Genomic DNA, 20,421 nt, shown 5'->3' on the forward strand with positions numbered 1-20,421 from the left:
TTTTCGGTGTTAATAAAAAAAATACTACTTAAATATTTTTTTGTATTTATTTGGTATTACATAATTGAACATAAGCAGATATAAAAAAAAAATAATAAAAAGAAAAAAAATTTAAACAAACAAAAATTAATAATTTACCCTAGTCACGCACAACCGTTATGGGGCGAAACGTATTTTGCGAATATTTGAAATTCGAACTCGAATTCGAAGATCCTACCTAGAATAGCTTATTTGAGTACTACTATGGTAAAAGTTTACGTATTATTATTTTTTGTATATACACTAGACATTTACAAAATATTTAATTAAAATAAGTTTGAAAAAAATTTACAAAATACTAGTGAGAACGAAAAAAAAAAACAATATACAAAATACTTGTGTGAACATGTTTGGAACACCGCATAGTTTGTGTAGTTTTCAGGACAACTGTTGTATGTATGTTCTTGAACGAGTTGAAGATGTGTGTGTGTGAAGACATAACTCAAAATGCCTGTGTGCTTGTTGGCATGTATGTATGTATGTATGCGCATGCACAAATAATTCAACTTGCCTTTTTCGTTTCATTATTATTAAATATTATTACTTAAATATTTCTCAAAAAATCTTTACTTTGCCGAATACAAAGTCTAATGCAGCTACGATTTCTAAGTGATTAACGCTTGCGGTATTACTCGCTCTTTTTCGCTTATTTTACTTTACTGTTATGGTTGCCTACTTCTTCGCACTTAACACTACTATGTACTTTGCTTCTTCTGCTTCTTATTTTTCTTTTACTTTTTAGTATGTATGTATGTATGCATTTAAATTATGAGTATACTATATATGTATATGTATGCATGTAGATTACTATTATATTATATGCTTGTATTTTGTATATATGTATGTATTTCGAATGGAAAAAGTATGCATGCGAGACTACGTTTAAGCCAAGTAAAGAAACGCCGAAAGTATACATATGTATGCATGTAAGCACAGCGCGCTAAAAGCAGCATAAGCGTATGCCTGCCTTTCATTCGACCACCTCAATAGATATCATTCTCATCCCAATCCACCGATTGCAACACCAATTTGTCCAACTCTTTCGAATCACCGGAGCTGCTGTTGCGCCGCCGCCGTTTACGATGCAACTGCGTCCACTTCTTGTTCAATTGCGCCATTTGTGGCGCCGCAAACATCGCTGCCGCCGCAGCGCTCAACTTTGTTGGCGTTATGGCGCTGGCAAAGCTGCTGCTGCTCGGCGTTATCGTCGTCGTCAGCGGTGTGTTGATGTTGAAGATTTCACGATTCTGAAAGAGTTTTTTGCGTGTTGGCGGCGGTGGCGCTGTTGCGGCGCGGCGCGTACGTGTGACGTGCCGCGGCGGTGGTAGTATGTGCGCAGGCGCATACTGTTGCAGCGGTGTATCGACATATGGTGGTGGCGGTGTGATCATCGCCAGCGAGGAATCGTCCAACTCCAGCTCATCATCGTAGCCGTCGTTGGAGTCGTCTTCGGAGAGATCGAATGTGAAATTTGGATAGGAATGTGGCAGATATTCGCTGCAATTGTTGTAGTGAACGTCATTGTCGCACATGGCATGTGCGTTTGCTACTGTTGCATGGCCACCCTCACATTCGGGTGAGGTTGATATGAAGTGTGCAGTTGGTGATTTCGGTTGTACGGGTGTGGCTGGCACGGATTTGGCGAGCTTGGTGGTGCGCACTTTGCCGCATATGCTGCGCGTAGCTGTGATTGTTGTTGCTGCCGCTGCTGCTGCTGCTGCATGTGTTGGTTTTGTTGTTGCGCCATTAGTTGTTGTGTATGTTGTGGCTGTTGTAGCGTTTGCTTGTTGCATTGCTGCTCTTGCGTTGACTGCTGCTGCTGTTGTTGCTGTTGCTGTTGTTGTTTTAATTAGTGGCATCGATTTGGTATTACATATCAATCAATCACGGTAAATGTAACTACAATTCTTGGGGCTCTCCTGCGGACTAGGACTGCTAGAAGGTGGCGCTGGACTAGAACTACTATTTGACATCACCGGCGATGAACCGGAACTGGAGTGTTGTGCTGGACTATTCGAACGGTGCTGAGTTACTATATTATGATGAGATGTAGAAAAGAGTTTTATTGAACATTTTTTTGAACAAACAAAAATTTATAAAACTAGTATTAGAGGCAGCAAACTAGTTGAGTAGAAATGTTAGTTCGAGTTACATAACAGCTAACATCTTAGAGACGAGCGAGCGGATTTGTTACAATTGAATGCAGAGTGGGAATTATGATAAATACGTGGTATTTTTACTTTAAATACATACGAGTTTGTTTGATTTTGAGCATTTTGAAGCATTTCACGAATGAAATTCCGAACCAAATTTTTTGCTTTTTACTTCACATATTTACATACGAAACTGCTTAAGTGAAATTAAAATAGAATGTAGCAATTACTGACAAATATAGTTCCACTCCATTTAATTTGTTAAAATATAACTACAGACAATTTCACGACAGTTTTAAAACTATTAAAACGAGGACATACCAAACTGTATTTGTAGTTTTATCCAAAGCGAATGTTTATAAATTTAAAAATTCTAATATTATAGCTGTTTCTAATAGCACTTTAATTTAGTTAAAACGACTATTAGTTTTCTCTTGTGCTGATAGTTAGTATTCAATAAAAATTATTCTAAAAACATACCGAACTATCGTTATACTTTGTTACAAAGCGAAAATTTTCAACTCAGCTCGTGAATCTTGCAACTGATTCAGACAAATCTTTCATTTAGTCAATTAGCAAAATTCTCTTATATAATTGAAATAGTGGTTAGTTTTCTCTTGTATCGAAATTTTTTATTAAATTAATACTCATTCATACAAACTCTTAAATATATACTGAAGTAAAATACCGAGTGATTTTGGAGTGATAATTTATGGTGTTTCGAAAATTTTCTTATATTAACCCCCACCTGTTGTGTTTTTATTATTGTAGTTTTTAGTTGCATATAATTGCTTTAAATAAAATGTTTTTTTTTAATTTACGCATTTAAATTAATATTTAATTTATATAAATTTCGTTTGACTATTCTCATTTAAAGCAATGTTTAACTTAATTTATACTATTGTACTTTCTCTAATTGAATTCAATTTAGTTTTTTCATAAATTATTATTTAATTTATTAAGTTAATTATTTCATTATTCATTTCAATTATTTCATTATAATAATTTTTATTAAAAATTCTTTGTGGTATAAATTTTATTTCAATTATTATTATTAATATTTAGTTTCATTAATTATAATTCATTTAATTTTTGTAATTCATTTTTATATTTGTTTAATTTATTTTATGCAAATTTTGTGTGAATAAACTCTAGCCAATTTAAATGATGGGATTAAGCAACAAAATTCAATTCAATCTTATTTAATTTTTATTGAAACAAGTTCATTTAATTTCACTATTTAATTGAGTGCAATTAACATTAAGTTTACTCATTTCTTTGCAGTGGTTTTTATTTAAAATATCTATTAATTAAATGCTATAATACTGTTACTAACAGCCTCTTTTATTTTTAAGAACGAATTTACTTTCGACTGCTAGTTTTCCATTAAATTTTGTTTAATTTGGTCAATTATAAGCGATGTTTTAGTATTATTTTTAATTGTATTTTATCTCTTATAATTTAATGCAATTTTAAAATATTATATATTTGCGGTTTTGTCATATAATATGTATGCACTTCGGCTAACTTTTAGTAAGATAATTTATATATGAGAATTATTGCAATTAGCCTTGTGTCTATTCGCTTTAATTCAATTTTTATTTTTATATATTAAAATTATGTTTTTTTTTTTGTTAATTTTTTTTACTTTTGCTATAATTCTTAAGCTAATAACTACTACTGCTCAATTTCGTTAAACTCGATTAAATCCAATTTAATTAATTCGATTCCGTTAATTGTAATATAATCGAGTCCTATACACTGTCTGGCCATTTAATGACAAATGAAAACCGTTTGTTGTCATATTTACCTTAATGTGTGTTTTTTGTCCCTTGTGAGTTGGCAGTAAACATTATTATATTTATTATTATTATTAAGTTAGAGTTTTTCAAAGTTCATTAGTTTTATGCTATTTAGTTTTTAGATTCTTTTACCCAATGTTACATGTTTAATTTTTTTTCAGTTAAGTAAGCCTTGAATCCGATTCAATCTAATTATTTGTATATTATTTTGTTTTTCATAATTATCATTTTAATAATTAGGTATTTAATTGTATTCAATTTTAATTTCAATCCAATCTAATTATTTTTATATTAATTAATTTTAGTTTTCAAAATTTTGATTTGATTTAGTAAGTATTTAATTTTATTGAATTTCGATTCAATTTAATTATTTTTCACTTAATTAAGTAAGTATTTAATTTTCTATAAAGAAGAGACTCAAAATAATTTTCAAATAATATTCTAAGTATTAAATTCAATTTAATGATTCAATTTTGATGCAATTAAATTATTTATATATTAAAAAATTTTTTGTGCATAATTTTAATTTAATTAAGTGGGTATTTAATTTGATTGAATTTCGATTCAATTTAATTATTTTTCAGTTAATTAAGTAAGTATTTAATTTTCTATAAAGAAGAGATTCAAAATAATTTTCAAATAATATTCCTAGTATTAAATTCAATTCAATGATTCAATTTTGATGCAATTAAATTATTTATATATTAAAAAATTTTTTGTGCATAATTTTCATTCAATTAACTGGGTATTTAATTTTATTCAATTTCAATACATATTAATTATTATTTTCATAATTTCCATTTAATTAAGTTATTATTTAATTTTATTCAATTGCGCTTGGACTTAATTATTATTATAATAATTAACTTTTTGTTTTCATAACTTACATTTAATTAAGTAAGTATTTTGTTTTTTTAATTTAGTTCATTTTAGTTCAATTTAATTGCTTTTTTATTTTAATTTTTACAAATATTTATTTTATCAATTAATTTCCATTTAATAACTAAATTTATGCCTAGTTTTTTTTTGTTTTATATTTATTTTATTTTGTTTTCTTTTTTTGATTTTCTTCTAACTCGTTGCTTTTGAAAACAACTTTTATAATCGATCTACATTGCAATAAAGCATTTAATTTTTTTTTATTAATTTTTTATTATTTCAATTTATCACAACATTATTATATGTTTTTGTAATCACTGCTTCCTTTTTCTGCAACTTCCATAAAATCATCACTCTTCCAATCACTTGAATATCGTTTAAAATAACAATAAGTTAGGGCTTACAGGGCTTACACGACAACTAGGCATGTTGCAACCAGCACTACTTCATAAATTGGCATAAAATTACATATTTCTTAGGTAGAATGTATGCATAGCAGTAGTTAGTAAAACAATTAAAAATACAATTTCATGCTCGCTGCAACATGCAACATGTAGTAAAGAGGTTAGGGGGGAAAACTACTTTGCTAATTAATTCATATAATCTCACAGCATTTCATAGACGATAAGCGACAATTTTTTTTGTTTTGTTTTTGTAAAGGATTTTTACTAACTAGCACACGTTGAATGAAGAAAATGGCAAAAGAAAAAGGAAAACATATACGAATGAGCAAACGGAAATGATTGGAAAATGCTACAAAATAGTAAATAGGTGAGAAAATATAGTGTATTGTATGGTTGTGTAGGTGTGTGTGCGATTTGTTGTAATTTTTATATATGTATGTAGTTTGAGCTGAAGATGAGAGATATATTATAGTAAATATATATAGAGTTTTTTGTACATATATAATATTGTAATAAAACAAGTGAAAGTGAAAACTTTGAACTTCTAGATATTTATATATAAATTTATATAATGATTACTGGTAATTATAACTGGTGATTACTCATTTAAATATTGAAAAAGGTGTGAATAAATTTAAATTTTTCTTAAACAATTTCTTTATTACGATTTCGAAAAGTTAAATTAACAAATTTAGTGACACTCTAAGTTGTAATTATATGTAGTATTTATGTTTAACACTAAGTGGCACTTAAACGAGTATGTAATTAGTTGAGTTTGCATAGTCGCATTAACGTAGTATTGTAACAAGTTTGTAGGTTAAAAGCAACAAGTATAATGAATTCTTTAGTGGTTTTGCGCACTTACCAATACCATGACGGGGCGGCTGCCTTCTTAAACGACCAAGACTTCTGTTACGTGTATTTGTGTTTACAGCCTGAGAGTGAGGGGGAAAATTTGATTTGAAATTTGAAAAAAAAGAAAACAGTTTTCTTTGTATATTTGGCATGTTCAAAACTATTTCGGTATGTTTTTGTAATATTGTAAAAAAATTGTTGCGTTGTGCCGTGAATTTTCGTGTGTGCTCGTTTCCGTGTGTGTTTGGCTGAGTTTGTGTGCATGTATTGCTTGCTTTTGATGCAAATTTAGTAATGCTTTAATTTGATTACGCAAATGCAAAAACGTTGAATTAACTATTATATTTAGTAATCAGTGCAAACTACTTATGTAATTAACTTGAAGTTGCTAAGTAATCATAAAGCCTAAATATTAAAATTCCATTCATTTTTAATATACTTAAAACTAGGCCGTGGATTTTTTTTGCCTTTGAGTGATTTTTTTTTGCTTTTGAGAGATTTTCATTGACTACCGCTGATTTAAAGCTTATTCTCACATTTTCCGTGCTTAATATTTTTGTTTTTTTTATAACTTCTTCGTGCAACTATACGAACGTTAATACGTTTACTTGCTTAATGCAAGTGTTTATAAAATTTAAATAAGCTCTATAGGCTACTTCACAGATGCTTGAGAGAGTATTCTAGCAAGAGTTTCGAATTTCGAAAAATTTTTCGCAATTGATATTTTTATAATCGATTTTTTTTATTATTGGTTTGTTTATATTCAAAACAACACACAACAAATAAAAATTTATTTATAAAAAATAATCATAAAGTTATGCTTTTTTGAAGTGAAGGGAGGTAAAAAGGTCGATTTTTTAAATTTATCGGATTTTCGAAAATTATTAAAATTGCATACGATAGCGCAATATTTAAAGAATATTCATGCTAAAACGGCTATAACATTGAAAAATAATTTGAATTTCCAGCTTGTGTTCATAAGAAAGTTGTACACTTTGATAGTTTTGTCGAATATTTTACATCGACGAAGTGTAGACTAATAACGGGTGTTTTGTTTTTTGCACGTATGGTTTTCAGTGAGGCTTTACTGTTTTGCGGACTGTGTCCTTTTGACAGCTATTACTCGATTTATACTCAGTTTGGTCTGCCATTTCATAATGAACAGACTTACTCTCACTTTATGGTAGATTTCGCGAAAAAACTTTGGTTTGCCTTGGGTATAGCCATGATGTGGATAACCTTTGGCTCCATCAAGACGACGCTATATGCCATATAGCCAACGTAACAATCAATTTATTGAAGGAAACTTTTGGTGTGCGCATTATCTCGCGTCGTGGGCATGTGGCGTGGCCTCCAAGATTGTGCGATTTAACACCGCTGGACTATTTTTTGTGAGGTTATGTGAGATCACTTGTCTACGCAGATAATGAAAGAGAATGTTCGACGCGTAATTGCCGACATACGGCTCTAATTGCTGCAAAAAGTGGTCGAAATTGTAGTCACTCACATGGCATTTATTCGAGTCACTTTTACGAAACCATTTTCAAGATAGAATGGCAAAGCCTTAGCTTTGTGATAAAGCTAAATTCTTGACCATAATTTTTAATTAAATGCGTTTATTTTTTTTTTGAAAACCATATGTCTAAAAACCACTCTATATATTATTATACTGTATATTCAGTGAGTCTTGAACATTTGGGGTTTTTCTGGTGTTTTTGATTGTAATTATGTTTCAGGACTTTGGAAAAAGTGTACTCAAGATTTTTAGATTATTAATATTTTTGTTTTAATTTGGAATTATAGTTATATTTCAAACATTTTATTCTTTCAATCAATATTATTATTTTCTAAAGTTAACAATCAATAATTATATTTTAATTTGTTACTATTTTTATTTACAAAATAGCCTGTTGGAGCTGAACTGTTTCGTAGAACTGCATATGAGCGAAGAATTACACTTCTGTTATGTATGTATATTCGAATATGTATACTAGAACAAGTGTAGTAGGCACTAAGAGGCGTTTACAAAAGTAAACATTTTGTATCGCTACCGTCTATATAGCACAGTCAACTGAGTCGCCAGTCGCCATTTTTGGTATATTATCTAATGCTACCATCCTTTATTATGATATAGAGAAATGTCAAAATCTGCAAAGCAGAATCCTGTTATGGTAGCTAGCATGAGTAGACTGGCAACTATATGCAATACAGTAGTCTTACGTAATGTGTTCTTTAGACTTAGGAGAGTTAATATGGTATTTTAGTTCAAAAAGTGCCCTTATCCTAATATTTTTTAAAAGCAAATAGCCAGTGAAAGGCAATTGTTAAGGCTTTATGTTGACAAAAATTATTATGTATGCCTAATCGCGGTGTAATGACATGCCGGTTTTTAGTAGTGAAACATTTTTTCTCCATGATTGAAATGGACACTAATCACAGTTAAGAATCTATTTGTTATACGATTATATATTCGTATATATTTTATAACTGTTATTATTGTTTTCGGTTTTTTTTTCTTGGTTTTTTGTGGAAATTAAGTTTATTAGTTTCTGCTTTCAAAGATAAATTTCACTTAATTATATAATATATAATTTCAGTATTGAATTACTTTTTTCACTCAACCATAGTGTTGTCAAAGGTTCAACTAAACATTCACCATTAACAAAAAAACACAACTACAATTGAGTACACATACATATGTATGTAATTATGCGCTCAAATAACAATATGCTAGTTATTAAGTTAGATACAGGAAAGCAAGGCAAAGTTAATTCATTGAAATTGATAACTGAATTTTAGAAATTTTCTTTCTACTTTGCACTTTTATTCAATTTGAGAATTAATGTTTTTTTTGTGCAAATTAGTTTAGATCGAATATCAATATTGAATTTTAGTGGGTCATACGGCATATATTACATACATAAAAACATATGTAGTATGCACGTGTGCATGTAGGTATGTGTATAACTTTCGGTATGCACTGTTATTTGCTCTCTAATTATATGCATTTGCACTACTGTGAGGTATAGAAGTAATCAATAAGCATATACATGAACAACAACAATAAACAAACAACAATACATACTAAATAATAGTGAGCAGTAGGCGGTACACTGTGGTTCATATGGCAGAGTTTCTGGGCGTGTGAGCGGTTGGGTTGGCTGACTAATCCAATTGACCGATTGGTAATCGCCACAATGCGTTGGTGTTGGTAAATACATATTTATTTATGTGTGTGTTTCACATTTTAGTATTGAGTATTGCATTTTTTTTTTGTTTTTTTGCATACAATTTTTTTTTGCTTTTGCTTTTGCTAGTTTGATTGGCTATTGTTTAGTTTCCTTTGAGTATATATTTGTTTTGATTAACTTTGCATAAACTAAATTGCATTCCTCTATTTTTATTTAAGAAATTTTATTTTTGGTTTATTTATAAAAATAAATGTGACAACGGCATTCGTTCGTTAGTGAGCAAAGAAAATTGTATTAAAAATATTGTGGTTATGCAAAAACAAATATAGTTTTTTATATATTTTGTGTATAGGCAAATTGCGGTCAAAATGTATGAAGATGAGTGCGTTGTTCGAATGCGACAGCAAAGTTTTTTAAATTTTGTTATGATGCAATATTTTTTTTTTGTTTTGTTACGCAATAATAATAAGTTTGATTTGGCAAAGCAGAAATGTTGAAACGAGAATATGAATGAAACTGACTAATATGAGGAAAATTTTTAACGACATTCGCTTAAATATACATATTCCTTTTTTATTAATTTTTATATTATAAACAAATGTAATAAACTTGCTTCCTAAACAGTAGATTCTAAAAAAAACTCGTTATTAGGCTATTATAACTTAATAATTATTTTCAAATTTTACCCTTCGCGTTGTAAGTTAAAAAAATATTTATTCAAAAAAAGAGTTTTAATCATATATGTATACAAACATATTTAATTCAAAAAAAAATTATATAATAAAAAATTTTAACTAACAAACATCATAATGCTGCCAAACTATATAAAACATATTTTGAAAAATAAAATTCAAAAATGATATTAAAATAATTTTTAACAAATAATACAGGCGAAATCTTAAAAATATAATTTAAAAATTAATATTATAAAATTTTAATGAAATTATTTTTATTTTTATGTATATAATTTATTAAATAACTTTTAATACATTTTATATTAAATCTGCTGTTTTATATTCCGGAATAGAAAAGTTTAAAAATTTATATATCATTTTATTTGATTTTAATTTAGAATTTCATTAAGAAAAACAATTTGCTAGCTATTTTTTCTTAATTTTTGTTATTTTGTTTTAATTTATATATATAAAAAAAAATTATGTAATTTTCTGTTTTATAGGTATTCCAAAAATATTTTTGAGCTTTTAAAAAGTTTAAACCTTTTTTTACTATTATTACTAAACAGTGAAAATATTTTTTATTCCATAAAGATTTTTTAATTTATTTAAAATTCTAATTACATTTTTTTTAATAACTTGACTAAAAAACAAAAAAAAATTGGAAATTCTCTTAAGTTATTTTGATGTTTGATTTAAAATTTAAAATTATTATTTTTTTTGATTAATTTTTTGAAGAAATCGAATATTTAAAGCTTCTGATTTTATTTTGGAGTGCTATTCTGTTATTTCTACTGCTAATTTTACTATAAATGTAATTAAATAACTGTTTTGTCAACTTCTAAATATTTTTTTTATAAACTTATTATTTTTATACTTTTTTTTTGTATCAACAATTTTTTGGCGTACTCTTGTACAATGTCAATAGTTGATATTAGTGTAAATGTTACTAATTTATTTTTTATCAACTCTTAAAGGTTTTAATATTGTATAATTTATAATTTTATATTTTTTATTAAATTTATTTTATTTGTTTTATTTTTATGTTTTTACTTATATTTTAAACGATTTTTAATTAATATGTTCAAAATTTCTATGATATTTACACAATTTTTAAAGTATTTTTTTTGTATTTTAAGTTTTGTAGTTAATTAATTTAACTAATTTCTAAGATAATCAAATTTATTTAAAAAATTATTTGTTTATTTTTTGAAACTTTTTTTATAATTTTTTTTGTTTTTACTGTTATTTTAATCTCTTTTAAGTTTTTTAGTTAATTAATATGTTAAAAATTTATTTATTAAATTAAAATTTATTTAAAAATTTTTTATTTATAAAACTTGTTTTTTAAACAGTTTTATACATTTTTTTGGTTACTGTTATTTATTTAAAATTTTTTAGTTAATTTATATGTTAAAAAAAATTTAAGATAATCACATGTATCTAAAAATTTATTTTTTATAGTTTTTTTTTAAACTGTTTATGTTTTTTACAGTTATTTAAAAAAAAATTTAAGTTGCGTAGTTTATTAATATGTTGAAAATTTTTAACATAATCAAGGTTATTCATTAAAAAAAAAAAAAAAAAATTTTTTTGTGTTCAAATATTTAACATTTTATATATTCCAGCTCTATTTTTATTATTAGAAAAGATATTTTAAATTTCAATTCGTTTTATTTTTAGTTTTAATTTTTCTCTTTATTTTTTATTATTTTTTTATTTAATTTTTGGTTTAGTGTCCAAGTTGAAGTATGGTTTTATTTACTTTTTTTATTATTTTATACAAATAATATTTTTTTTTTTCAAATTTTTTGAAGTGATTTATTACTTTTACATTATTTATTATTATTTAGTTATTATTGTAATAATTATATTATGCTACAAACAGCTATATATTAAACTAACTGTACTTTATATGCTTAACTGTTATTATAAATACATATAAATAATTGTATATTTATGAAAACAAAAAAAAATTATATATAATATTTAGCAACAAAAAAAGGGAAGCTACAAACACTAACAAAATATATCTATTCAGCTTACAAAGAGAAGGGTAAAATCTGCATTTCAATATTGACATAGAAAAATGTTCGACTTGTTTCCCTGTATTTATTCTAGTTGAATGCAAATTAAATTAAAATGCTTTCCTTGCTTTGGCTTTCCCTAAAATTGCATTTGTCGGTACAACACACCTTAAGAGTAGCAAAGTGGTGCTTAAATAAAAGTATTTACCATATTTTGGGTAATTAGTCCCTGACTGGTATCAGCCGCCCCATTCCCGTCTCAAAGGTAAACCTAATGGAGAAAAGGGAAGAAGAGAGAAAAGATAGATAGAATTTTGTTTTGTTTTTGTAATGATGTTTTTGTACGGTGTTAATTTTTCGTGTTTTTTTGTCAAAAAGAAAAATGATTGTTTTTCGCCAAAAAAAATGCATATTTATGAATAGAAGAAAGAGATATAGAGAAAAGTATAGCGCATTATATGTAGAAGAAGAGTGGTAAGAGCGTGAGAGAATTAACGCAAAAATTCAACAAAATTGAATTACAATTTAACTACAAAGTTGAATATTTAATTTTCATTTTCAACGTACAGCAGATAGATATGGCAGCCCAATGGTGAAATTTAAGACGAAAGTCGCATGATTGGTGTATTTTAGCGCAACCAGTTATATAAAGTTAAATATTATGATTATTATTAAAAAAAAACATATGGATGTTCATGAGGTAAATAGTTTGAGGAGCTATGTAGACTGTACAGTAGATTATGAATATAGTTTATATGGCCACCCCTTTGCAATGAATGTTATGAGAATAATATATATTTTACGAGTAAATATAAGACTACTGCTTAGATAATTGATTGAAAACTCTAAAACCTTAAAAACTGTTATATACATTTTTATATATTGCTATATTTTAATATTTATATTTATTAAAATTTTGGTTAAATACATATATTACTATTTAACTACCTACTAATATATATTGATAGATTTTTTAGTTTTTTATTTTATAGTTGTTTATTTATTGTTATATAATTATGTACATAATTAAGCGACGACTTAATGATTTAAAAATTTTTAGTAATGTTTCTAAAACTATTCTATTTTCATGAATGTAAATGGTAATATTTCGCGAAAAGTTATGTTTCTGAAAACTTATGCCTTACAAAAAACAAAATTAGTTCTCTTGCCATCCCATATAACATAATTGGTCTAGTACAAATCTATTATTTTTACAAGGCAAGGCTTTAGTTATGTGTATCTTGCGTTTTTGCGTGACCAGGTTACACTATATGGTGTTAGGAAGTTAAGATTTGAGATTTGAGATTTCTGAAGTGAATGTTTTTTGATGATAAAAAATGGGTCACTTGCGATAATGTCAATCGAAAACCGTTGTAGTCGAATCGCTCTGAGCCGACATGAATGATGAGCAAGCCAAGTTGGTGGCATTGGCAGGTTATCAACAACTGTAAGCTGCTTCTTTGCAGTTAAACCCTTAATTCGTATCTGTACTGTCAACAATTGGACCGTCTGTAGGCAGCAATCGCCAAGCGGCCAGCTTAGACTAATAGCAGAGGAATCAAGATCAAGACAACAACAGGCCACATAAATCGATAGTAACTCGCTAGAAACTCCGGTAGGTTCTGACGCATCCACTTTATGGTCCGAACCTGGGCGCAATTGGTGACTACCTTTTCCAGTGTATGGCGAATGATTTTGCTGCTGAAAAATTCGCCTCAAGCGAAGCTTGTGAAAATTGACTGTCCAAGTTTTTTTTTTTTACCAAAAAGGACGAGGGTTTCTTTGAGAGTGGCTCTATGAAATAACTTTCAAAATGGCAACAAGTTATCGGACAAAACGTTGCATATTTGAGCTAAATCAAACAACAAAACCTTTAATTTGCTTTTACTAGACTTATATATACATATGTATATATATGTTCCAAATCCAACATATTTTTAAGTATATGACAATTCGGCGCGGAATTTGTATGATTATGTTATGTTTGTCGATTATAGTAAAAATTAAGGTTATGTCGATAAGAGTTGCTGTTTGTTTTCTTATAATAGCGTTATTTTCATATATAAATATGTATATGGAGGTTACGTAAATAATACGCAATTTTTGCTGATATTATTTTTTTCACGATTTATTTCATTGAAATAAACATTCGTCTCGAAGTTGGAAGCTACATACATATTTATATTGAGGCTATGTCAACATATTTTATTTACAATTATTACAATTTTAAAGATTGAAATAAGCCTATCAGCAATGTATTTATTTTTATATAATTCGCGCAATTTTCATGGGTGAGATGAATAAGCTTTTATAAGGTTATATCATTTAGAACATATTGAGTATAGGTTACTTTTTGAAATTGAAATTTCTCACAATGCAAATCAAATTTTGATAAACATTTTTGAATAACTTGAAAATATAGATATATCGTATCTTTATTAGTAGAATCACTGCCACCAGATTAAAACACAATATTTTCAAAACCATTCCCCTTGAGATATATACAAGGTGCAATTCAAAAGTTTCAGGACTATTATTAAAAAACGAATATTATTTGTTTTTTTTTTTTGTTTAAATTTATTGGTCGCCTTCAAAATAGTCTCCTTCCGCTTGAATACAACGTTTTGCACATTCAAGAAGGTAATCGAATGACTTTTTTAGGTCATTTGTCGTTATAGCGTTGAGGATGGCGGTCGTCGCCTTTTGGATGGCATCAACGTCAGCATAGCGGTTTCCTTTCATGGCCAAATGTAGTTTTCCGAACAAATAAAAATCGCAGGGTGCCATATCAGGCGAATAGGGTGAATGGTTGATGATATGAATGCGATTTTTGGTCAAAAAATTTGTCGTGAGTGTCTCTTGAATGTTGAATTCTGAGGTCTTTTTCGTGTTGTTTCAAAGTGTGCGGGACAAATCGAGCACAAACCTTTCTGAGGCCCAAATTTTCTGTCAAAATACGATAAATCGACGCTGCGGATATTGATAATTCCAATTCCATATATTTAAGCGATGATTTCGGCTCTTTTTTAATGAATTCACGCACAATTTCCGTGTTTTTTTCGTTCACAACATCTTTTGGCCGGCCCGAACGTTCGTCGTCTGCCAAGTCCTCCCGTCCCTCTTGAAAACGTACCACTCGTGAATACGGCTACGGGATAGACAATCATCGCCATAAACTTGTCTCATCATTTGATGAGTTTTGGTAAAAGTTTTACCAAGTTTAAAACAAAACTTAATGTTGGCTCTTTGTTCGATGCTCATTTTCCGACCGACACTACAAATGTAATGTCACATGTAGCGCGATATCTCAGCTGTTATACAAGTCAGCTGTTATATAAATTTTATACGACAACACGGAAGAATACACAATTGAGGGATAACAATTTCAGACAGATGGCGCCACTAGAAGCCGCGTTGTTTACAAAGTCCTGGAACTTTTGAATAGTACCTTGTATGTATATATTATAAACCATTTTACGTACAAATTTTCCGTTCTTTATTTAGCAATAAATTGCGACTTGCATTGTTCATATTGCGCCATAAGCACGAGTTAAACGACTAGCTTATAGTAGTTGTATATTATTGTTCTATATTGTGACGTAAAATAAACTCTAAATAGTTTTGTGGAATGATATCAAGTTAACAACGCTTGACCGAATATAGATCCACAGTTTAGGATTACTTTTAGTTATGTAAAATAGCGTACCGTGCAAACGCATAGTTCTTATGTGTTATCTAAACTCTCGAAATAGTGAACAGTATATTCACATTTTCTAACGACATTTTCTAAGCTCGTGTTTACGCTATGTACACATAATAGCATTAAAACAATGAAATTGTAGTTGTATAAAACTCCAGTTGACTTCGAGTAAGCTGCTTATTCTTTTTCTTTAATTAACTATGAAACATTACTCAATTTACTCAATCCGTTTAAAATATATTTCTTTCATTATTTTATATAAAGTAACTTATTTACATTCCGAGATTGGCGCTGCAAACAAACCAAGAGTATTTGCTCAAGTCAGGCGTAAATGCATTATATAAATACATATGTATTATATATGTTTTGCTTACAAAAATATTTACAATATAATAACTGCATAAATCCAATATTCGCAAACACTCAATTTTATGCAATTTATTTGTATTGCAATTTGACTTATGCTCTAACTAATAGAAATTAACAGAAAAAGTCTACAAATTGTCAGTGTTGAAGCGTGCAGTTACGATTAGGACTTTTAAGCAAATAAAGAGTCATACCACTATATATACATATACATATATACACACAATATATTTACATAAATATAATACAATACATAAAACATTAAAAGCTGACGCTATTTACTTATTGTGATTAGTTGCTAACATTGTTAAGTTTTATAATACAATATAAGCAAACAAAGCGACATTCATACGCATATATAAACTAATACATACAGTAACTATTTACATACAAATATATATACATACATACATTAGTTCACTACTGAGGAAAGTTTACGCAGTATTTAAATTTTTTGTTTTTTTTTGCTTTTCGTATAGCTTTTTAAAGGTATTTCTAAACATTTGAAAAATACACCAATCATTGACGACTGAGAAAGTGAGCAAGCGTACGTACAAGTTCACCTACTAAACATTCAAATCAATACCAAAAAATATTTAAATTAAATAAATGTTTTTCTCTTTTTGTTATGCCAAAAAAAAAAAAACAAATTACCGTGAAACATCAATAGTTATAAGTTACATGAATCGCATCATTACATTGGTAAACACGAATGCCAACTTACCTTCTTAACGCTGCGAGTTGTCGAAAAGCCATCGCCACGACGATAATTATCACCCTGAGTAATGGAGAGGAGAATAATTAATTAAATTACGTTAATTATTTGTAGATACTAATACCTAAATTTTAGGCTTATGTGAGTTGATATATGAGTATTTTTTACACTAGAGTGCACCTTAAATACTCTAATGTAGAACTTTTAATATTTATTAGAATATATACTGCCTACTCTAAATTACAATAGTTTAATTTTAGACTTAAGTAAGTTGATTTATAGAGTATATTGGTACTAGTGTGAACCTAAAAAAACACTAGCGAATAATTTGGAGTTTAAACTCCTTAATCTGTATTTTTTAAATTTCAGGGCTTATGAGTTGTTTTATAAGTATATTTTTTCCTAAGGTGACCCTTAAAAGATCTAACAGATATTTTTTGGGTGTCTAAACTTCTCTATTTGTATTAGTTAAATTTAATGAATTATGCACATATATGGGTTAGTTTACGGTATATGTATAAGTACTAGGGTGGACCTTACAAGATCTAACGGATAGTTTTTAATAATTTTTTTGAGGTCAAAGCTGCTTAATCTAAATTAGTTTAAGTTAAGGTAAGTTGATTTGTGAGTATATTTGTACTAGGGTGGACCTTAAAAATTTTAACGAATACATTTTTGGAGTCTAAACTTTTCAATCACTTACTTAGTATTACTTAAATTTTAGACTGAAGTAAATTGATTTTGGTGTATATTTATACAAGGGTGGATTTTAAAAGAACTAAAGAAAAATTTGGTTTGGGGCTAAACTTTTGTTTTAATCTAGGGTGAACCTTAATAAAACTAAGGAATAATTTGTTTATGTGGTCTACACTTATCAATTTGTATTTGTTAAATTTTAGACTTAGATAAGTTGATTTATGAGTATTTTTGTACTAGGGTGGTTCTCAAAGTACCAAACAAAAAATTTTTTTGGGGAACTAAACTTCTCAATCTGTGCTAGTATAATATTAGGCTTAGATAAGTTATTTAAGAAGTATTTTCATACTAGGGTGCACCTTAAAAAGCATTTTGGGCTCTAAACTTGTCAATCCTTATATGTTTAATTTTGGACTTGGGTGAGTTGTTTTATAAGTATATGTATACTAGGGTGGATCTTAAATAATTTTTTTGGCTTAACTTCTCAATCTTAGTTGAATTTTATGCTTATATAGGATAGTTTACGAGTATTTATATACTAAGCTGGGCCTAAAATAGACAACTAAACTGTTCTAACGAATACATTTTAGGAGTCTTAGTTGTTTAATCTGTACTGCTTACTTTACAGGCATTTGTATGTTAGGGTGGATCTAAAAAATCTAAGTAACAATTAATTTTAGTCAAAATGGTTTAATTTGTAGTGATATCTTCAGCCTAAAATTTTGGTATATTTTAAGACGGCATGAACTAAGATCAGTACTTTTTTGTTTCATAACTAAAAATTCGATTATTAAAGACAGCAGTAGTGAATAGTTGGCGAATCTTAAAGATGGCTCATACAGTATCTAAGATGGACGTAAAAAGAACACCTAAAAAGTTCTAGTGAACAATATATTTTACTCACAACTGTTTAAGCTGTATGGACTTAGTTTGGAAATTTTAAAAGTTACTTCACGGGTATTTTTACTTTGTAGAGTGGATATAGAAAAAAATTGTAAAAAAAAATTTTTTAGTCTAAATTGGTCAATCTGTAAGCCTATTTGCTGGAGTGAAAACTTCACCAAGAATTTTGGTTTCTTTGAAAACTGCATAAATTAAAATCAGTAATTTTCTGCCTTATAACTAAAAATTCAAGTGAGATTAATTTACAATCGATTTTACATATACATATGTATATTAAAATCTGAATCTAGTAGTGAATATATGGCGAAGCTTAAACATGGGTCTCACAGTGGCTAATTTTTTAAGTACGATATAATTATAAATAAAATTTTTTAATTTTAAATTTGTAGAATTTATAATCGATAGCATTTTTAACGGTTTCAGGTATTGGATTAATAGAAAGTTTGAAGTAATATAATAAGTATTTTTTTTGATTCGATGAAAATTTTGCCTTAAAAACTTTTTTCCAACATTTTAACAGTACTTAAACGAATTTAAAATTAAAATGCGGTATCTCGACGTTTGTTATTATCGAAAAAGTTGCTGAAGATAATAGTTTTATCGAATGAAAAAAAATATTAGTACAAATTTTTGTTTTTTGAATTTCATGAAAATGTTGCTTCTGAAGCTGCAACCCTATATTTTAATAGTCCTCAAACTGATTTAAAATTTAAATGCGGTAACTCGACGTTTGTATTATCGAAATATTTATTGAAATTTATGAAATCGGTTGTAATATTTTTATTGCTATATTTAACGATCATCCTAATCTAGAAGCGTACAGTGGTGGACATTAGAATGGATATAATTCTGCTTGCTGTGTTTAAGGTTTGGTCTAATCTATACTCATGCAGGCAGTGGATAATATTTTATATGAATACTATTAAAATAAGTTTTTGGTTTTAAACTAAAATGAAATTTTCTTAAAACAATTTTTTTACAATAATTGTCGAAGCTACTGAGTTCATACATTATTCAACGACTTGAGAAGAGGAATATCAACCCTGCGTGCATATTTTTCTGGCTTAACGGGATCTAAAATTACAAATAACGTCGTTTATGCCACGCTTAGGATTACTAGTTGGTCCTAAATGCCCTTTTGAATTAAAATGTACCAAAAATTTCAAGTTTTCTGATCAAAAAAATTATATAGAATTATTGCACTCAATTTAAGTCCTCCACTGTATTTTTTCAATTTTTTCTATTTCACTAACTAAATTGTTATTTTAAATCATTTTCATTTCGCTAGCTTCATACTTACCATCACCTGATGCGATCGCAGTGTGCCGAAATTGTCGCGACCGCGATATGTCTGTTGTGTATTATAGCCATCGGGCTGGAATTGGAAGAGCGTTTCGGAGTTGGGTCCATGATGATGCATGGGCTTGCGTAGCGTGCTCTTTGGTGAATGCTGCATTTTATTTTGTGGTGGTGGCTGTGGCAAGAGCACCGGTTCGGCGTACGTCACCTCCTCCACTTGAGGTAGAAGCTTGGGCTCGGCTTGTATGCTGTGTGGAAGCGGAATTTTGAGGTGGTTATGAGTAGTTTGTGGCAAGTTTTGGCTTATAAGAGACAGAAAAATTTTTTTAAATCTTTGCATATAGTATACTAAATGTAGTTATGTGTATCTGTGTATAAAAGGCCGTTATATAATATTTACCGATTGACATTTTGACGCTGCTCAAAGTACTCATACTCCGTATCGGGATATGGCAAATTGTCGTCCTCATCCTTGTGACAGCGTCGGCCACAGAAGTAGCCTGTAAAGAAGCCCACTAATAGGGAGAAAATTGAACCAGCTAAGACGGCCATAACGAGCGTTTCGACGGTATACTGCGCATTGATAATATCTGCTGAAATTTGTGGACCTTTTTTAGTAGTTGAATATGGCAAAATGCATTGCGTGGGGATAAAGTTGATTATAGGCATATTTTTATAAATATTTAATTTTTTATATTTATTTTGATATTTTTTTTTT

General features: G+C 28.5%; 1 protein-coding gene across 1 annotated transcript in view; it reads right to left on the reverse strand.

The window, feature by feature from the left end:
* Positions 1 to 351: 351 nt before the first annotated feature.
* Sema1a (semaphorin 1a) overlaps positions 352 to 20,421 on the reverse strand; it is a 427,795-nt gene continuing 407,725 nt past the window's right edge. The window contains 5 exon segments of the mRNA XM_070107025.1: positions 352 to 2,071; positions 6,143 to 6,212; positions 16,815 to 16,868; positions 19,705 to 19,951; positions 20,104 to 20,311. Of these exon segments, the coding sequence (XP_069963126.1) occupies positions 1,023 to 2,071; positions 6,143 to 6,212; positions 16,815 to 16,868; positions 19,705 to 19,951; positions 20,104 to 20,311 (1,628 nt within the window). The 3' untranslated portion in view covers positions 352 to 1,022.

The sequence above is a fragment of the Bactrocera oleae genome, chromosome 3, assembly GCF_042242935.1.
Source record: "Bactrocera oleae isolate idBacOlea1 chromosome 3, idBacOlea1, whole genome shotgun sequence".
NCBI lineage: Eukaryota > Metazoa > Arthropoda > Insecta > Diptera > Tephritidae > Bactrocera > Bactrocera oleae.